This window comes from Echiichthys vipera, assembly GCF_963691815.1.
Source record: "Echiichthys vipera genome assembly, chromosome: 2".
Taxonomy (NCBI): domain Eukaryota; kingdom Metazoa; phylum Chordata; class Actinopteri; order Perciformes; family Trachinidae; genus Echiichthys; species Echiichthys vipera.
In genome coordinates this window covers 16636346-16655178 of record NC_139827.1, presented here as the reverse complement: position 1 = coordinate 16655178, position 18833 = coordinate 16636346, and the positions used below count along the sequence as shown (strand labels likewise).

General features: G+C 40.1%; 1 protein-coding gene across 1 annotated transcript in view; it reads left to right on the top strand.

Moving 5' to 3' along the window:
* Positions 1-14067: 14067 nt before the first annotated feature.
* Positions 14068-18833, top strand: part of mast1a (microtubule associated serine/threonine kinase 1a) — a gene marked incomplete at both ends in the record, with an annotated part of 68483 nt that continues 63717 nt past the window's right edge. Inside the window, one exon of the mRNA XM_083922410.1 lies at positions 14068-14106. Coding sequence (XP_083778536.1) covers positions 14068-14106 — 39 coding nt within the window. The remainder of the gene's footprint in view (positions 14107-18833) is intronic.

Below are 18833 nucleotides of genomic sequence, written 5' to 3'. Positions count from 1 at the left end.
AGCTTATTATTTATGTGCTGTCCTGGGTGTTGTCTAATATGGATTTTAGTACATTAACAAAAACGACAAATACAAACGTGTTACAAATAAACCTTTTTATCATTTAAGAAATAAAAGTTGTCAAATGTTAAGATTTGTCTATAAACAAAAAACCATACAAAATTGAAAGGTTTCATATGTAGTGTTATCCCAAAACATATTCTATAAACCAATACAAAAGTAATCACACTGTACACCACCTGTGGCCAACTAGAAGTGTGTTTGAATGTTACTGCTGTGAAACAATCAGAAAATGATGCGTTATTCCTCAGATCAACCTTCCCTCTTATCATATCCTCACATATAGTGGGAATTAAATACTTTATAAAAAGTACTGAGTATTTTCTAATTTTATTAAGAAATTCAGTACAAAATTAACATAATGCGCAGAATCGGAGCTTAAATTTTGCCGTAACACAGTTAACCAAAGTATGATTCAAGAGCCATATTCTGAGTAAGCTTTCAACACCAGTTTTCAGCATTCAACAGTTTTCAACACATTAATATGGTTCACCCAGCACTTGTAGGAGAACTGGGATGTCTTGCTTTTCTAAAAATGTATAAATACTGTTTGTTTTTACTCTACTCTAATTTAGCTTTGTCTTTATAAAGTTGATATATAACTCACTAGATAAAAATCACGTGAATAACTGTCCCTGAACCATCGGCAGCCGACATTTTGAACTAAAATCTCTTTTGGTTTTTCTGATGTTCAGTTTTACATCTTACATGTTGAGACTACCCACTACGTATTTGATGGTATAGCTGCATACTGTTCCCCTCTTTAAACATCACAGTGTAATATGTATTAACCCAACAAATAACATTCACTGTTGCATAGATTGATCTTGAGATGGTTGCCAAATGCCTGTCTTCTCAGAAATCTCCTGTTGTTGATCTGTCTCACATCTTCGGAGAGCTTCGTTCTCTTCATTTCTCCAGCTCTTGAAGTCACAGAAAGCTTCACGCATGACATAAAACACATCGCATTTTGCTACGGGAGAACAAAGGGCAGCTGGTTAAGAAGGGGTGTCCATATCATCCGAATTATAAATGTTTAGTTGACTTGACCAACTTAAAAAGGGTTAACAAAAAATATAAAGGCATGTCTTTTTTTTATCTACTGTCGCTAGAACTTGTTAAACTTGTGTCTAGACTCTTGGATCCTCTTGCCACAGTTCATAGCTAAAGTGGAGACTGCAAACGAGGACAGGATCATAATCGAACTCCCAACAAAATGAGAAGAAGCTCCTCTGAAATTTGTCCTCAGTACCTTCCTGCGGAAAGTCTCTCTGTCGATGGCTGCTGTGGTGATCACTGTCTGGACCACAGGCTCCATGGTTATAGCTGTTGCTTGGACGTATGGAGGCTGAAGGTAAAGTCCACGAGCTGGTCTCGACAGGATAGATGTTGTCTGGTTCACCCTCCGCAGGACACGTCGCACAGCTTGATCTGTTGTGTTCAGAATCCTCTGTTCTGTTCCTTTACATCCATTTATAACCTCCCCACGCTTCCTATCTAAGTCCTTTAAGTAGCCTAGTCTACTTCTACGTCAATGGGATTAAAAATAGTTAATGTGCAGAGGATCAAGGTGACGATCTATTTCAGCCTAAGACTGTCTACTTTAATTCTATTAGATCACCCTGCCATTCCTCCATGGTGAATGAATGGAGTTTGCAAACAGTCAACAGCTACATAAACGTATCATTAGGAAAGGGCATGAACAATGATACGACAGGCGAGAGGTAGGCAACAGTCATGAGGATCATTTCCCCTTTATAAATGATTGCCTAAATAAGGAGGCAGATTTCCATTACAGATACACATTTTGACATCTCATCGTAAGGAAAGTACAGCTGTGATTTCAGGGCCTTAGTTTTGTGCATGCACACAGTGGCACTCAGGGTCATTATTGGTATTAATTTCACCTGTGCTTTACCTGCCTCTGCAAGTCAAGGGGTTTATGAAGTGTGAATCTCTTTGGGAAGTTGCAAAGAAGGAACTACGCCCCCTTCAACATCAACAGGGTGTTTTGGATGGAAACAGCACCACAGGGTTCTGCAAAGAAAATCAATAAAGATTCAATCCAACAGGCTAACAGCCTTTTCTTCAGGTTGAGGTCAGGCAGAAGGTACTGGATACATCAGGCGAGCAGAGAGGCTCAGGAAGAGCTTCTACTTTCAGGCCACTAGTATCCAAAATGAGGAAACTACCTAAGACTGTCCCCTCCTGTCATACACATATTCATCATTTATCATCCTCATTAACAGACTAGAGCTGAACGATGAGTACAGTTTCAGGAAATCAATCACTAATTTAGATAACTGATCAATTTTAAGTCATTTATTGCGCAGAAATACAAAACCTCTGATTCAAGCTTATTGAATGTGGGTGTGCAATTTGCTCCTCATCTCCATTATGCAATACATCCCTGTGTTTGAAATACCCTTTGGTTTTTGGAAGTAATTTCACCAGAATTATTGAAATTATAAAAAAAATCACCTGTATCACAAACCATCAAAAATATTTAATCTGCAGCCCTATATTTTATCTAAAGTTTTATTCTCTAAGATAGAGCTGCAATTAGTTGACTAATCCATCAGTCCTTTAACAGAAAAATAATCGCCAACTATTTTATCTATATCGTAGTCATTTTTCATCAATGGCAGGAAATGCAGTTTTTTAGCCCCTCAAATATGGAGATTTCCTACTTTTCTGTTTTATTTATTATTAAATTGAATATTTTTTTGTCAAAACAAGACATTGAAAGACCTCACCTTTGACTTTGAGAAACAAACAATAAAAGAATAACTTTCTGACATTTTATAGACCAAAAGATTAAACGATTAATGTAGAAAATAAGAATTATTATTATTTAGAGATTAATCGATAATGAAAAAATGTGCATGCCCTATTTATGGCATGATGTGTTAAATGCTTTGAACCCAGCAAATCATTTTGTTTGTCCTTATTAAAAAAAAATACTGTGTAAAACATTTAATGACACAAGAATTTAGTGAAATTTCCATCTATCCACTAAAAAATAATAACTTCACGTTGTCCTGTCAGCTGTGGCTTGGACACACGTTTCAGCACCAAGGACAGCTCCTCTCCTGTGACCCAGGTCACGTAGGGTCAGCCGGTCTCTAATCCCTGAGGTCGTTACACTCAGTCCCAGTTTCTTTTCATGGCGTCTCTTTAACTGTGCCAATTGGTTTGCTCCGGTTATTTTCCATTACTTCACTGACACGGAAAGCTTTCATGAATGAACGTGTGGCAGTGATACAGTCGTGGTAGTACGAGAGGCTTCAACCACAAGTCAGAGAAAAGTACCAGGATAAATATTAGTGGCATATCTGAATTATGTGTTATGATATTATATGTTTCCTTTGAGTCATTTCTGTACTCTCTAACTCGTTTGTACAAATCCACACTGGCCTTGCTCCCTTATTTGACTCATTAAGCAGACTGTAGGGCCCAAATATATCAGCGTTTACACTGACATCAGAGTCAGCAAGCTATCAATCAGGAATGTTGCTGATGATGTTCCTTTCAGTAGAAAATCATAGACAATGTGCACCGTCTTATTAAACGTATCAGATGGGAAAATGCATTTAGTAAAAGCAGTCATCTGTTTAAGTGACCTTTGAGGGTTTCTACATTAAACCGCAGAAATTTCCACTTCATTTTCTTGCTTGAACCATCAATAATTCTTCAACATAATGTGTTTGTATGTTATTTGTATTTTCCCATGGCTTCTGGTCCAGATGGAGCTGTCTGATCTAGAGCTACTTATCTGTAGATCAGCAGTGTTTGCTTGGTCTCTATGGACTCTGTTGTGCCTAGCCGTCAGGTTCAATTATCTCTGTAACTCTCTCCAGTGCCCTGGCATTTTTCTCTTGGCCCGTTCAAAACATGGTGGCTCATTTTGGAATAGCAGATCGTTTCCACATGGTGTCCCTGTTGCCTCAAAATGAAAACTGCTGTATGTTTTTTCTATAGCAATATCAAAAATTCAATACAAGAGTGGAATACTTGGATTGCACAATAACAGGCCAGTATTAACTTTTTTAAAACAGTTATTCAGTTTAAATGCAATTACTGTTTTCTCTCTTTTAAGACCATAAAAATTCAACTAGCCAAATAAAGAACATATAACAGGTGCTGGTACCTCATATGGAAACTGAACTGCAGCTATGCAGGTGTCACTCTGATTCACTGTATTTCCTGTGATGCTGCCTGTTTATGCTTGTATTTCCTCTGTATTCATTTTAGTATACAGTAATGCATCCTGTATGCTTTATTGGATAACATATTCCTTCTTTGATTTAGGCAAAAGTTCACAGATCCAGATCATTGCCAGCAAAAGGCATTTACTTAAAAAGTAATGTGTTTCCCCTAATGGGACAAACCTTTTATCATAGCAGTGCAATTCCTCCCACTATATATATGATAGAACTAAAACTACACATACAGAGCATTGTGTCTTAATTTGGTGGACGTGGAGGAAATTACACTGATGTGTTGTACTTTCAGCCTTCTGCCCTCTCTTTGTATATTTGCACACCTGTGCTGCAAGCTAAACACACTTTTCTGTTGTGTTTGCAACACATTTTACTGGAAGCAACTGTGTAACTGTGAAAACAGTATTGGTCATCCAATTAACTGATAGTGAGTCATACATAGCAAAGGTATTGTAACGAGTAAGAGTCGGCAGCCATGTTAAACCACTCCAAATAAAAATTGACCTGATGATGTCACTAAATAAATGAATCAGGGGATCAACCAAAGTTCGTGAAATACCATAACTGCGTGTACCAAATTGAACAGTAATCCATCGAACAGCTGTCGAGACATTTCACTCAGAATTTTCCCCGGGCATTAAAAGAATAATTATTATTCTTCAAATGTCAATGATCTGGTGGATTTGCAAAGGTTTGGACCGATTGTTGAATTAATTAGATTATTCCTCATGCCAGAGAGAAACGAAGCATCACCAGTGAAGGAAGTCCTCATCGGAAGTACAACACAGTGATCCACATAGTAAATTTATAAGCACATGAATAAAAGGAATAGTAATAAAATGTTTTGCTAGTCCGACAGTAATCTATTTATGCTGAATCTGTAGGCAAAGGGACAAGATTTGGGTTAGTGGAAGCAGTCTGGATTCCGCGTGTGCTATTGACCAATTACCTTTGAGCGAGATTTGGTTGCATGCAGGCACACAGTCCATGTGGAGAGCAAAAGTGGCAGAACGCATCGGGATTGGTGGATGTAACTGTGAAACCGCTGTTAACGGTTGGAATTATGCTGCTAGGTGTCGCTAATAGCAACAGAATGTTAAACTGAAACCAACTGCTGGTAGCAGGTCCGGAGACGTTTGCTAGTTAGCTTGCTTGTTCGACCGTGCTTTCATGCTACACTGGAGCCAAACAAAGTTGTCACTCATCTGGTGAATACGCTGTGACAATAGTGTGTGGATTTTTCATTTAGCTGCTTGCTAATTAGCTAGTCGGGGCAGTCCGGCATCCGACCCCGCCAGAATTTAAGTTGCTACTGCGGCTAACTGAACCCCCCACTAATTTCGGTGAATAACACGAAACCTTTAATAAATTAACTCATCTGTTTGTATTATTTCTGAGTCTAGGCAAATTCAGTTTCATATGGATCAAAACGCAGCCAAATGGTCAGATCGCATGAAAAACTTCACTGTGACTAATGTGACAAACTGTTGAGAGTACTTCCGCCGAAACATTTGTGATTAAAAGCTTTGATGTATGATATGTATAATACATGCGAGCGCAAATGGCATCTTTCCAGAGACAACGAGGCCAGAAACTCACTTAACTAATCAAGCTGCATATATATGCCTCTTGAACTCCTTGCCCTCTTCCCTCCATCTTTGTTAGGTTTATGTATGTATGATGAGGCACCCCCGAGGGCGCTGATCGTATGGTGTTTTATTTAGACAAGATCCTCTTCCCAGACTAGGCTTTTAGCACAGCTGTAGTCTGTGACCCACTTCTACAGGCTAGAGATGAGAAAGTGGGAACTGAGAGGAGGAGAAAGGAGGTGTCTCAGGAAGCATATCTGCAGGATGAGGAGAGTTGACGTAAGAGAGGGAATGGATAAATAAGGATGACAATATGTGGAGGATAAAAAAGGAGAGTTAAAAAATTAGGAGTTGTAAACATTAAGGCCCGACTGATACAGGATTTTTGAGACAGGTTCCGGTTTAAGAGGGAAACTTTCACCGATATGGTGGCCGACCTTTTGGATGTGGATTGTGCAAATATGACTGCAAAGATACTCGGCTGCTTTCATGAAGAAATTACTATATTAAAGAATATTTAACATCATTATACATTATATATGCATTGTCAACCAGAAATGAATAAAATACAAATAAAATATATGACTAAATAAAGATCAGTACTGTATGTTCAGTTTCAGTCAGTTGCTCTGCTGGACAAACTGTAATGACACCATTTCTAAATCACCCCAGGCATTGTTTTCTGCATTATATGTTTTATAAAAATGAATTTTCATATCGGCACATATTGGACCACCTATACGCTGATAACGATATGTCTGTGATAGGTCAGGACCGATATATCAGTCTAGCTCTATAGGGCAAATTGTCCAACAGTTGAACACAGTGATATTGCGGTTATATGACCGCCTAAATATACTATAGACAGCAGAAAAACAATAGCTTGGTATTGTGCATGCACTCAGCGGCACTCAGTCATCATTAATATTAATTTCATCTGTGCATTATGTTATGGAGTCTGAATCATGGCTACTGAGTTTGTGTACTGAATCTAATGCTGTTTTATTAGATCACTGAAAAACGTACACAAGAGTGTACACAACATCAGGTTGGTAATTAAAACCTACAGATGCTGAACAATGTAAACTGCTCTCCTCTTAACACTAACAATTACAAACGCCGCTGCAAAGTCAGGTCGTGTTAGATTGAATGCAAATTAGCAGCAGCTAGTCAGCTTTAAAAGAAAGGTGTCAGCACTTACCTGCATGTGCATCCGAGCCTTTTAAATGACTTAAACTGGAATCTTGTACGGCAATATCTCCACACAATCATTTTGTGAAGATTTATTGTGTGTGATGCAGAGTTAGCTCACTCATTAGAGGTGGTTTTAAAATGTCGGGGCACAGTCATAATAAACAAGGTACATCTGAATTAGCAGACGTAGCCTTCAGCCTCAAGGGTGTTTGGAGTGAATTATATAGTACTGCGTCTCTCATTGCTGGATGTATCTCCACAGCACTGTGTCGGCGCTGGGGTATCATCATCAGTAGTCTGGCTGCAGGAGTTAATGTTCTGGTATAGGGGGAAAACGCTATGGCTTGTTTGTATTTCTTTAAACCAATCACAATCGTCTCGGCTGGTGTTTAGCCCAGGGAACAGCGACTATGCCCTGACAACCAGCACTTCTCTCACACACTCTTCATTTGTTAAGCCAGACTATTTTGTCCTTGGCTCTGTATTTAACAGCTTATAACTCAACACATTATGTGATGTAGAGCTGAGCTGAGCGAAAAATATTTCTTTGATCCTGTTTAAATTCTACCATGAATTACACATATGATGTATGTCAGTTTAAAAGATGGTTTTGCCATTAAAGAAAGCCACAGTTTGTTTCGTTTTAGTATAAGGCTGCTAAAAAGACCTTATTAGAAAGACAACCCACCTCAAAGTCGCACAAGGGATGTAACGTTACTCACATAAATGACGTGTTTTGCTTGTTCTTTCGATTCTCTGTTGATAAAAAGAGTCGTTGGACAATATACAGTATAGCGGGTAAGATAATGTAACATGTTATGGAACATAGCTTAGTTAGCTAGCTAGCTATTTAACAAGCAAAGATGACATTGTGCAAGACAATAGTTCACTCAGCGATTTCACACAAAACTCAGTGGAACTACAACAAAACCACGACATAGTGTGACTTTCTTGGCATCCAAAATGATCTTTTCAATTAACAATTATCAAACGTGTAATTCATGGTACAATTTTAGATGGGATCAAAAAAGATTGTGTCTCTCCCTGTTCACTATTCATGTTTTTTCTGAAATAAGGTCCACTGGAAGGGGAGGGACCTCGCCTCTCTATTAAACTAGATTGCACTGCGTTTTCCAGGTTTTATATATTATGTTATTATCCTCCATGTGTCCTAAAAACACCTGCACACACTGGTTGATGTGATTTATCACCATGGGGGAAACTTTCACTCACAATATCGCTTACATGAATGCTGACTCCTTTTATCAACCTACATGCACACACACACACACACACGCACGCACACACACACGCAGGCACGCACACACACACACACGCACACACACACACACACGCACGCACACACACACACACACACACACGCACGCACGCACGCACGCACGCACACACGCACGCACACGCACGCACGCGCACGCACGCACGCACGCACGCACGCACGCACGCACACACACACACACACACACACACACACACACACACACACACACACACACACACACACAGCAGATGTGAATGCAGGGGGAGGCACTTGCAGTCCATGAAGAGATGTGAGCTGAAGTGGCTCTTGTTAGACAGGCTTACCAGGACGGGAAGCAGGAGGCATATCCCAAATCCCGACCCTGCCAAGCTTTTTGGCTGCAGAGAGCTGACCCCATGTGACCTCCCTCTGGGCATCCTTGGAAAAATGGTGACATCATTTTTGAGAGCTTTTTGGCACAGAGCAGTCTGAAAAAGTCTTTGTCTGTTAAAACTGTGACTCGTAAGATTTCTTCTCTGCTGCCTCTCCTCCCCCTCCCCAAATCTCACAGCACCTAATGAACAAAAAAGATGTAAAATTCATGTGCCCTCATTCATTATTTAATATTAATAAGAAAAGCAGCATAGGCTAAATGTGCTAGTGAAGTCAGACAGGCTGGTAACTAGGTCACTCCCCAGAAATATCATTTCACCTGCTGACACCAATGCACATTTAGCTTGACTCGCAGTTTATTTTAATGCCTTCTTTAGTAAATCCATGCCAGCATGATTGGATTTACGTTTAAAATCTAATGTATACATTAAACCATGTTCTCCTGCTGACAAGTTCCTCAGCACATAACACTGTCGGCAGGGTGGACAGACAAGCTTTGCAAACAGTCACTGAAACTAGACAATTTAAAACATCCAAATACTACCAAGTCACTAATAGGTGTTAAATTATTTAAGCATACTTTCATAAATTCTCACTCAATAACTTCCAGATAAGCATCTGATTATTGCAAGAGTTTGTGGACTGTTGTGATTCATGGATTCAAATGTGTCCAACTCAAAATATATTATAATATCACATAAGGAAGTACTGTAGATTAGAGTCAAATAAGTATTCATGCCTTGAGTGTGGGGCACTTCACAGATTTCACCAATAAATGTCTGTTTATTTATCTCAAAGGAGCACAACTCACCTTTTATAGAAGTGCAATATTAAATCGCTGGCGTATATGAGGAAACTGACCAGACGTGCAAATACTTGATGGTTGAGATTTCATTAGAGCACTGGAGAAACATACTCAGCCTCATCTGTGCTGTCTACTAAAAGTAATCCTACAGTACATCCTTTTGTCAAAAGGACAAGAACTGACACACGTGTTAAACACAAATCTCTCACACAGCTTACATGTAATACTGAACAAATTGCCCCAAAAGCATATGCCCCCACACCTGTTCATGACTTTTTTAAGATTGTCTGTAGTAAGTTTGGATTCATTCTACAAGCCTTAAGACTCCCGAGGTAAAAGGTGAAATAAAAGCCTAATATTTGTAACAAAGTATTACTGCGTCCGTTGTTTTATGAAGCCTTAGAGCTGAAACAAGTTATTAATTAGTCGATAGACATTAAATTAACCTGCAACAATTTTATAATCTATTAAAAATAATAATAATCATACGTTTGGACTGTTGATTTGACAAAACGAGTCGATCTTTGATCTCATAAAACGGTGATGGTCATCTACTTGTTTCATAGATTATGAAATGAATGGGTTATTTCCAGAAAAATAATCGGCAGATTGAATGACAAAAAAAATCACTGCACTCTCTTTTTAAACAAAATGTTACACCATAAAATGAGGGAGTTCTCCTTGTGCATTTGTGTGCAAGAGAGTGAGAGACTTGAAGTGGTGGTGGTGGAGATGGAGGTAGTGGGGCGCTGAGGTTGAACTCAGAGTGATCTGTCAGCAGTAAATCTCAGGGTGAGGGGGACTAAAGCTCGCCAGCTCCGTCTGCTCAGGGAGACGGGGAACATTAAGGCCAAGATGCTAAAAGCCACTAAGTGTCTCCGTCTCGTCTCCGTTCTGAATCTGGAGCCGGACCAGCTGCCCGGCCTCTTGCATGTTTTTCTCTGTCCGCATTGATCCGTCCAATCAGTAACCTTCGACCAACTCGTCTTTTTTCCTCACCTTCTTTCATGTGAGAATGTTTAACAGTGAAACATTATGTGTGAACATGATGAGGGACTTTGACCTGTTTCAGAACAGTCAGTGATTACTTCTTCTTAGTGGGGACTTTTCCTTCAGTACTGATCAGGAAATGCATCACTTTTTATTGACGTTACAACTACAGACTCAGTGGGGATGGGACGGTTCAGTTTGAAGGAATATTAAACCTGCAGAAGACATGCAGTTTCGGTTAATATGTCAACAGCATTGAAGATCTTTCTCTTTAAAGTCACCACGGTGAGGATTTGTTTCCATGCCAGCGTTCATTCATTAACATTAGGATCAGGGATGCAAGGAACCAAAGGGTGAGGAGCTGTGAAATGTTATGTGGCAGTGAATCCCATGTATGTGACAGGTGTGAATGTTGAATAATGCATAATGCTTAGTGCCATTTTTCCATTTGAACAGCAACAGAAGCACAATGGTGGCTGTGCTGACTGTCAATTTAGACAAGTCCAGTTTATAGGCATAACCGCATCTTGACAAAGCACTTTAACTTTGAAGTAACTAAGTAACTCTCTTTAAACGTTATGCAAATACTGGGTCATGTTTGGTTGGGTGCCAAGTTAGGATTTGTCAACCTCATGGAGAGTGCTGCGTATAAATTTCAACCTACTTTTTGTTGATGCACTATGTCTGTTTCAAACAAGAGTGGTTCATATAGAATAAAATCATCTATGGTATGTCATTTTTACATCATTATATATATATATTTATATATAATGCCTTCTGTCTTCTGTCTATGCCTTTGACACTTGTTTCTACTATGCACTTCATATTTGTAACTGCACTATAATTGTATGTAATTACTCTGCCTCTTTTTATCTCCAGGACACATTCCTATAGAGAGAAATCTTGAAATCAAATTTATTTATACATTCCTATATCACAAATCCAAAATTTACCTCAATGGGCTTCACAATCTGCACAACAACCAACATCCTTGACCAGGATGTAGAACAACTCCCAGGCTTTGTTCTTGTCCTTCATCCTTCTCTCTGCAGTCTGCAGCAGTTCATTGCAGAGAGTTATCCAAGATGACTCTCATTGCTTAACAGCTTGTTGAGACCGCTGACCTCCGAGCCTTGATGCCGATCTTCTCATGCAGTATAGAAAGTGTTATTTTTGCTGATTATAAAATAGTGTATTTAGGTGCCTGTGAATGTTCTCATTCGTCCAGGTCATCGTTATCCTCAAAGCAATTTCAGTCAAAAGCAACTGGACTTGGTTATTTGTCTAGGAAGACGTTTCACCTCTCATCCAAGAGGCTTCATCAGTTCATGTACGCATCTGACCAGGCTGGGACTGGTCCAACTAACTGGTGTGAGATCCAGGTATTTAACCTCTCACAAGGCCGATGATGTCACTGAAACCCTTTGTGCCAACAACCATCATTAGAGTGGCAGTCGTTGGTGGGCAGTTGGTTTCGACTTCGTTAGTGCTCTATCGAGTCTTACCAACAGTCGTTGGGGTCACAGGATGCCCTTTGTGAACAGTTGTTCTTTGAGGTTAGATTGTTGAATCTCCTGGGAAGGGATGAAAGGGCAGCATTGTAAATTGGAGATGAGTGGTGTCTCAGACCTCCTCCTCTGTTTAGCGATGGTTTCTCTACTTTTACATAGATGGCTTCTTTTACTCCTCTTTAAAACCATCTGTCCTCTCTGTCCAAGATTTGGACATTGTTGTACTCAAAGGAGTGGGTTTTCTCCTTTAGGCTTAAGTGGACAGCATAGTCCAGGCCTGAGGAGTAAGCTCTCCTGTGTTGGGTGTTTCTACAGTCTTGGAATTGTATAAATCTGGTATGACTGGAGAGCTGAGACTCTTCTGGACTCAATAAGACCTTATATTTATATGTGATGATAAAAGGTTGGGGTATACTTAATACCCTTAAAATTGCATGCGGCCCCAGACTGGTGCCTCCATTTGATATTATCTAAAACTACCACTGCCCACTGGAAATCGTTGACTGGACTCATACGACGATATACGGTTAACTTCCATTTCACCAAAAAAATACACTTAATTTATTAAATTCCCTCAAAGCCTTCACTTTATGAGGCTTGACAGATGAAAAATGGCTGAAGCGATTCATTGATTATAAATATAGTATTGTATAGTATAGTATTGTTCCCCTTTTCTTTCTGTCAATCGATTAATCAGCGATAATATTAGCTCTACATCGCTGCCCTGAAGTTTCAAATATGTAGTCAATACTTTACAAGACATGTCTTTGAAATATTTTGCAGTTTTTTAGCACCTAAATGTGAGTAGAGATGATTGTATTCTTTGGAAATATTAAATCTTATATATATATATATATATATATATATATATATATATATATATATATATATATATATATATATATATATATATATATAAAGACACTCTGGTCGCTGAAGGGTTAAACGGCATTTGGTAGTAGGAAGTGGGTGGTAAGAGCCGAGGATGGAGAGAAGCCTGTGTTGCGACCACGGATCGTTTTTCGCGAGAACATCTATGTTACGCCAGAGAAGAGCAGAGTGAACACGTCGGTGTGAGAACACGGAGAAAACGGGAATAAATCTGTCTACCGGAGGACGAAAACGTAAAGAGATCAACCTGCTTTTCAGCGCCCGTGTTTCTCCAGAGGGACGAATAGAGTCGCTACAGATTCTCAGTGATCTCGCCTTTTTTTGATGCACAGAAGCTCTGACAGCGCTTGGATGTGTCATATAACCGAGATTTGTAGTTGTGCAATAATGTGCAATATGCATGCACTGGTGCCTCCTCAGCACATAGACTGTGTTTGAATGGGATTGGTTTGGACTCCTCTAACATGTAGAGGGTTTCTGCAGCGCGTAGACCGACAGAGGATCATTGTGATGAAATCATTGTAAAGGATGATAGAATAGTTGATTCACTGGTGCAATGGGCTACTTATAGATTGTTTTTGAACTGATGCCTGCGCAGGTGAAAGATGTGTGCAGACTTGTTTGTTTTTATCTAATCTGTGATGTGACACGCTTCGGTGTGACACTTCGGTCTTCTCTGTCTCTCAGCTGGACTCTAGTTCATGCGGTGCACGCTGGTCCCACCGTGCAGCCGCTCGCTTATTCAGCAGTTCCCACCACAGAGCAGCCTCGTCAGTAGTCCCTGTATCAGTGTCTGCCAGCAAAGGATGTGAGCTGGGGTCGAGCACACTTTTATATGCTTTGATAGTGTTTTTTTTAATTCTTTTTTATGTAACAGACTATATTAGAAGACCATTTCTTGTATGCTGATAGGCTATTTGTCACACAGAACATTACAGCATCCGAATCACCCTTAGATATTTAGCAGATACCTGCTTCTCACGGGTGAACGATGTTAAAAGCAATCGACACTCCGCCACGCATTTCGGTTTAGTTGTAGATTGACTCTCGCTGGAAGCCACGCGAGAGCTTTGGCTTCTTCTCGTCCCCGTTACCTGGAAACCCCAGGAGCCCACGAGATACTCCGACAGGTGTGAACCAGCCGACGCGCGCCATGGATGATTCTGGGATCATCCGAAGAAGGAGACTGCAGGTGAGAACTTTATTATTATTTTTTTATTTTAATTGTATTATTTTATTTTTAGTAGAGTGCAGGCCACACTCTTTTTGTATTTTCAGAATAAGTGTTGAGAAATGTTTTACAATTACCAAAGGCTGCTGTTGTCGCATAGTCCAGGATATGTAGGAGATTCATGTGGCATAAGGTGGTTACTCCTCCACACAGAATTAAATAAATAGAGCCAACGTTATAAATACATTTCAGTGGGCGACATGGAAATCTTGCAATGTCAACGTATACATGTTATGGTCAAATTTCTAGAAAATCAAGTGCAAAACAGTGTATCGATTTTTAGGAAAGAGGAGTGTTTTGGCAAAAAATAACTGACAAATACTTTGTCAAAAAAAACAGTCCATTTTACTGATGTGTAGCGTTGTCCACAATGTCTTAATTCACCCAGAGGGAGAGTCACCCCGGTATAAACTGTGTGGCAAAGTCTTTGTAGTAGACAAACTTCCTTAAAGGGAAATTCCTCCATAAAATCATCCCAGGGTCTTTTTCGGCAAATACACTCATCAAAGAAGCCACTGAGAGAATTTTTTTCGTGTAACAACTATTAACAGAGATAAAAACGGGTTTTCAAATATCTACCAACTGGCTCCGGTACCAGCTCCTCTCATAGTAAAGTCCAATCAAGTCAATTACCAAATGCAGTCCAAAAGGAAGGAGCCCATTGATGCGTCGGTTTATGTGTAGGGACTCTTATGCTACTGCAGAGATTTGGTGTTATCATGAGCAGTATTAGTGGTTATAAAAGCCGCTTTAATGCCATGTGTGCGCTGCCCCGAGCTAGTCGCATTCGGCTCTTAGCAACTGCTCACGGCTTTCTGGGATATCTCTGTTAATAGTTGTTAGATGAAAAAAAATTGATGAGTGTGACTGGGATGATTTGACCCCGGAATTTAACTTTAACACTAATAAGAGCAGTTGCTGACAGGCCTGTTCTCTGACTGTTTTAGATTCATAATGATATCTATTCAAGTGTATAATAACCAATCACATGTTGAGTCCGGGCTGCTTCAGGAGACTGAGTAGGTCGAGTTCTACTACATTTGCATGATGCAGGCTCGTCACTTATAGCCCATATCTTGTACATTATGACAGACAAGCGAGGGCACCGGTTAAAGCTTCTTTTGAGGCTTTCTTCTGTGTTGTGGGTGCTTGTGTGAAATTACCAAGTGAGGCAGGCAAAGCTTACTATGCAAAACCATTATCTGCCAGTCCTCTGCTCCCTGGTGCATTAATTTACAGTAAAAAGTACTCTGCTATAGATAATTGCTTATCATTTATAAAATATAGATAAGTGACATTGAAAGATGTTACAACGGCAGTAACAGTCAGAGAGATGTCACTCTTACATGTGCTGGGCTCCTGTTGTACGGCCTAGTGGATTAAAGTAGACAGCAAATAAAATATTTTACGTTAACTGCCTGTCTTTGAGTTAGTCGAGGGCCAATCTGCTACCTCTACCAGTAGCTCTACTTTTGTTGAACTGTACTTGAACTGTTTATTAAAGATTTCCCTTCAACTGTATTCAAACTGCTTGTTTTGAATAGCCACCAGTCTAAAACCCAGCAGTATTCAGTGTGCCATCATGGACGACTAAGAAAACAAAAAAAATTACATTTGGGGAACTGGAGCCAGTGAATTTCGAGCATTTTTATATAAAACGATGACTTTAGCAACTTTTAATGGTAAATAATATTCCATTAAAAATGTTGCTGTAAATCCTAAGCCTGGAAACAAGACACATTTGCTCATGTTTATTGGCTCTGCCCCCTCCCCCTCACATTTAGGTAGGTTTCCAGCCGACCAGATCCTAGCCGGGCCAGTTTCAACCGTTTATCTAATATGGGGTGTGTTTCAGACGATGACACCTTACGGAGCCTTTGTACTTTATGTAAAATACGAGATGACGTAATTTTTGGCTTGCATACCCATGGGTCCAGTATTCTATGGCGAGCATAAGCCTAGCTTAGTAAAGAGGAGCGCCAACAAACAACCAAGACGACTGCAGCTGATGTCAAAGTACTTTTTTCAAATTTTGATGGCAAAGACGACAACACTCATTCATAGAGATACTGATGCTACATCATCACAGTTGATCTCTGCACCCTGTAGTCTGTTTACATTTGTCTGTTGCTTAGCGCTACGTCACATGTTTTGTTACTCTGGTTGGTTGTAGGTCGATCTAATTGCATCCAGAGGAATTTTTGGTCTACAGCTGTTGATAACGGCCCTTGGAAATTGATAATTAACAGAGAGGTTCCAGACTAACTTGCATTTGCGATTTGGTCTGGTGATGTAGGGCTAGTAAATGGTTCATCCATCAATGTTTCACATTGATCTATTAGTCGATTAGATTCTGTGATCTGTAAAGACCTAGTGAAATATTCCTTCGCCAATTCTGAGAGCCAATGATGATGACTTCAAAATCATTTTATTTTGTCAGGACAGTAGTCCAAAATTCTGATATTCAGTTTAAAATAATTGACCTGAAAACAACCACGACAATTCTTGACATCAAATAATCTTGAATGAGAAAATATTTATGCTTTAAAATAGTGTATCAACTAATTGTTTCAGCTGAAACAGAGTTGATTTCTTACACAAATATTATTGCTCATATCAGGCACAGATTTCATTCAAACATCACACAGGTAAATGTGTTCAGATGGCATGTGTAGTTTTTGTGTGCTGTGGATTTTGTGGGGTTTTGTTCACTAAATATATGAACAAAAAGTCAGCTCAGGAATAGTCTTGCTTGGTGTCCAGTGTATAAATTAGAAGACATTCAGTCACTTTGCTCCTTTTGATTTAAATATTTTCTCTGAAGTTAATTGTAGATTAACTTTAAAGTTGTATATCAACACTGTCAGTGGAAACTGAGAGCAGAGGCAGCCTAGCAGGGGGACAGGAGACAATTTGGTGTGAATATAAAGGTTTTAATGTAATGCACAAGAAGAGACACCGCAGAAGAGAAACACGCACACACTTGCTCAGCCAAGATGGACTTTGTATCCACCTGACATCAGGAACACACATGAAACACACATTCATTTACAAGAAGATTACTGGTGAGTCAAACTTTTGATTTTAGTCAGAGTGCATGGTAATGTAAGTGCGTCCATTCAGTGGCAATACTATGCCTCTTGTGTGTGTGTGTGTGTGTGTGTGTGTGTGTGTACACACACACAGGCATAACATTCATGCCTATATGTACATGACTCTCACCCCCTGCCCCTACTCTCCATTTCCATTGAAGTGGTCGATATCCATATCTCAGAAAGAGGTTTAAATGCTGAGGATGTGGCGCAGTTGTCAGGCCCATTAGCAGGACTAATGGTGGCCTAACAGCCCTGTGTGCCCTCAGGGAGGAAGACCAACCACCAGCAGCAGGACGGGCTGAAAGGGCCTGAGGCCAGGAGGAAGAGGGAGTGGGGGTGCATAGACCTGAGGCAGGCAACAGCTGTGGGCTACTGGAGACCCCATTTAAGTGGCTATTACGATATCTGAATCCCTTCACTGCCTGGATCTACTTTCACACCAGATAGAGAGTGAGGAGGGAGGACAAGAGGGCATTGTGTGTGTGTGTGTGGATGTATAGCATGTTTGCGTTTCATACAGATGACTTTATCTTTTAATTTTGAGTGTGGATAATGATTATAGTTATAGCTTTCTCATTCACTGAAACAGCCAAACATATCATATGCATGCAGTTCATTCTTGTTTTCACATAAAACGGACAGAAACTTTTAACTAAATTAAAATTTTAAATCAGGCAATATATGACTCAAAAGTCTACAAAAAACTTTAAAAATAAGCCCATAAAGATTTTGTTGCGCCTCAAATCCTCTCTTACATAGAGTTTAATGACACCTCTGATGTCAGCAGCGGCACTCTGTGGGAAGCACTCAAAGCTACTGTTCAGGGACAAGTGATATCTTATATTTTTCAAATGAGGAGGGCTGAACGAGCTAGGCTGGTGGAAATTGCAGAGGAACTGGTAAAACTCGATGGAACTTACCACCCCCCCCCCCCCCCCCCTCCCACCATAAGAAACGGCTACTACTACATTCAGAACACAGCCTCTTAATGACATGCCTAGTGAAGAGACAGCTGCGACAATCCAAACAAAGCTTTTTTGAGCAGGGAGATAAGGCAGGGAAACTCCTGGCACAGCAGGCCCGCGCAGCTAGGGCTTCCAGACTTATCTCTACAATTCAACTACTGGACAGTAACCACACAATTATTTTTCTGATTTTTACACCGCATTATATACTTCTGAATGCAACCCAATTACTGCAGCGAGCCCTAATCTCTTAGACCGTTTAATGTACCCTCAGATTGATATGAATATTGCTAGGGAGCTCGGTAGACCTATCTCTCTGTTGGAGGTGCATAAAGCGATCAAGTCTATGCAGAACAGGAGATCTCCTGGTCCCGACGGTTTTACAGTCGAGTTCTTTAAGGCGTACTCGATGCTATTAGCTCCCATCCTTGTGAGAATAACTCTTCTCTTCAATAACTCCCTTACTGAAGGCAGACTGCCAGTGACCTTGTATGAGGCGTCTATTTTTTTGTTGCTCCTGAAGAAGGACAGGGATCCTCCCCTATGTGGCAGATACAGACTGGTCTCACTTTTAAACATAGATTGTAAGATCCTTGCTAAGGTCCTCACCCTCTGCCTCCAAAGTGTG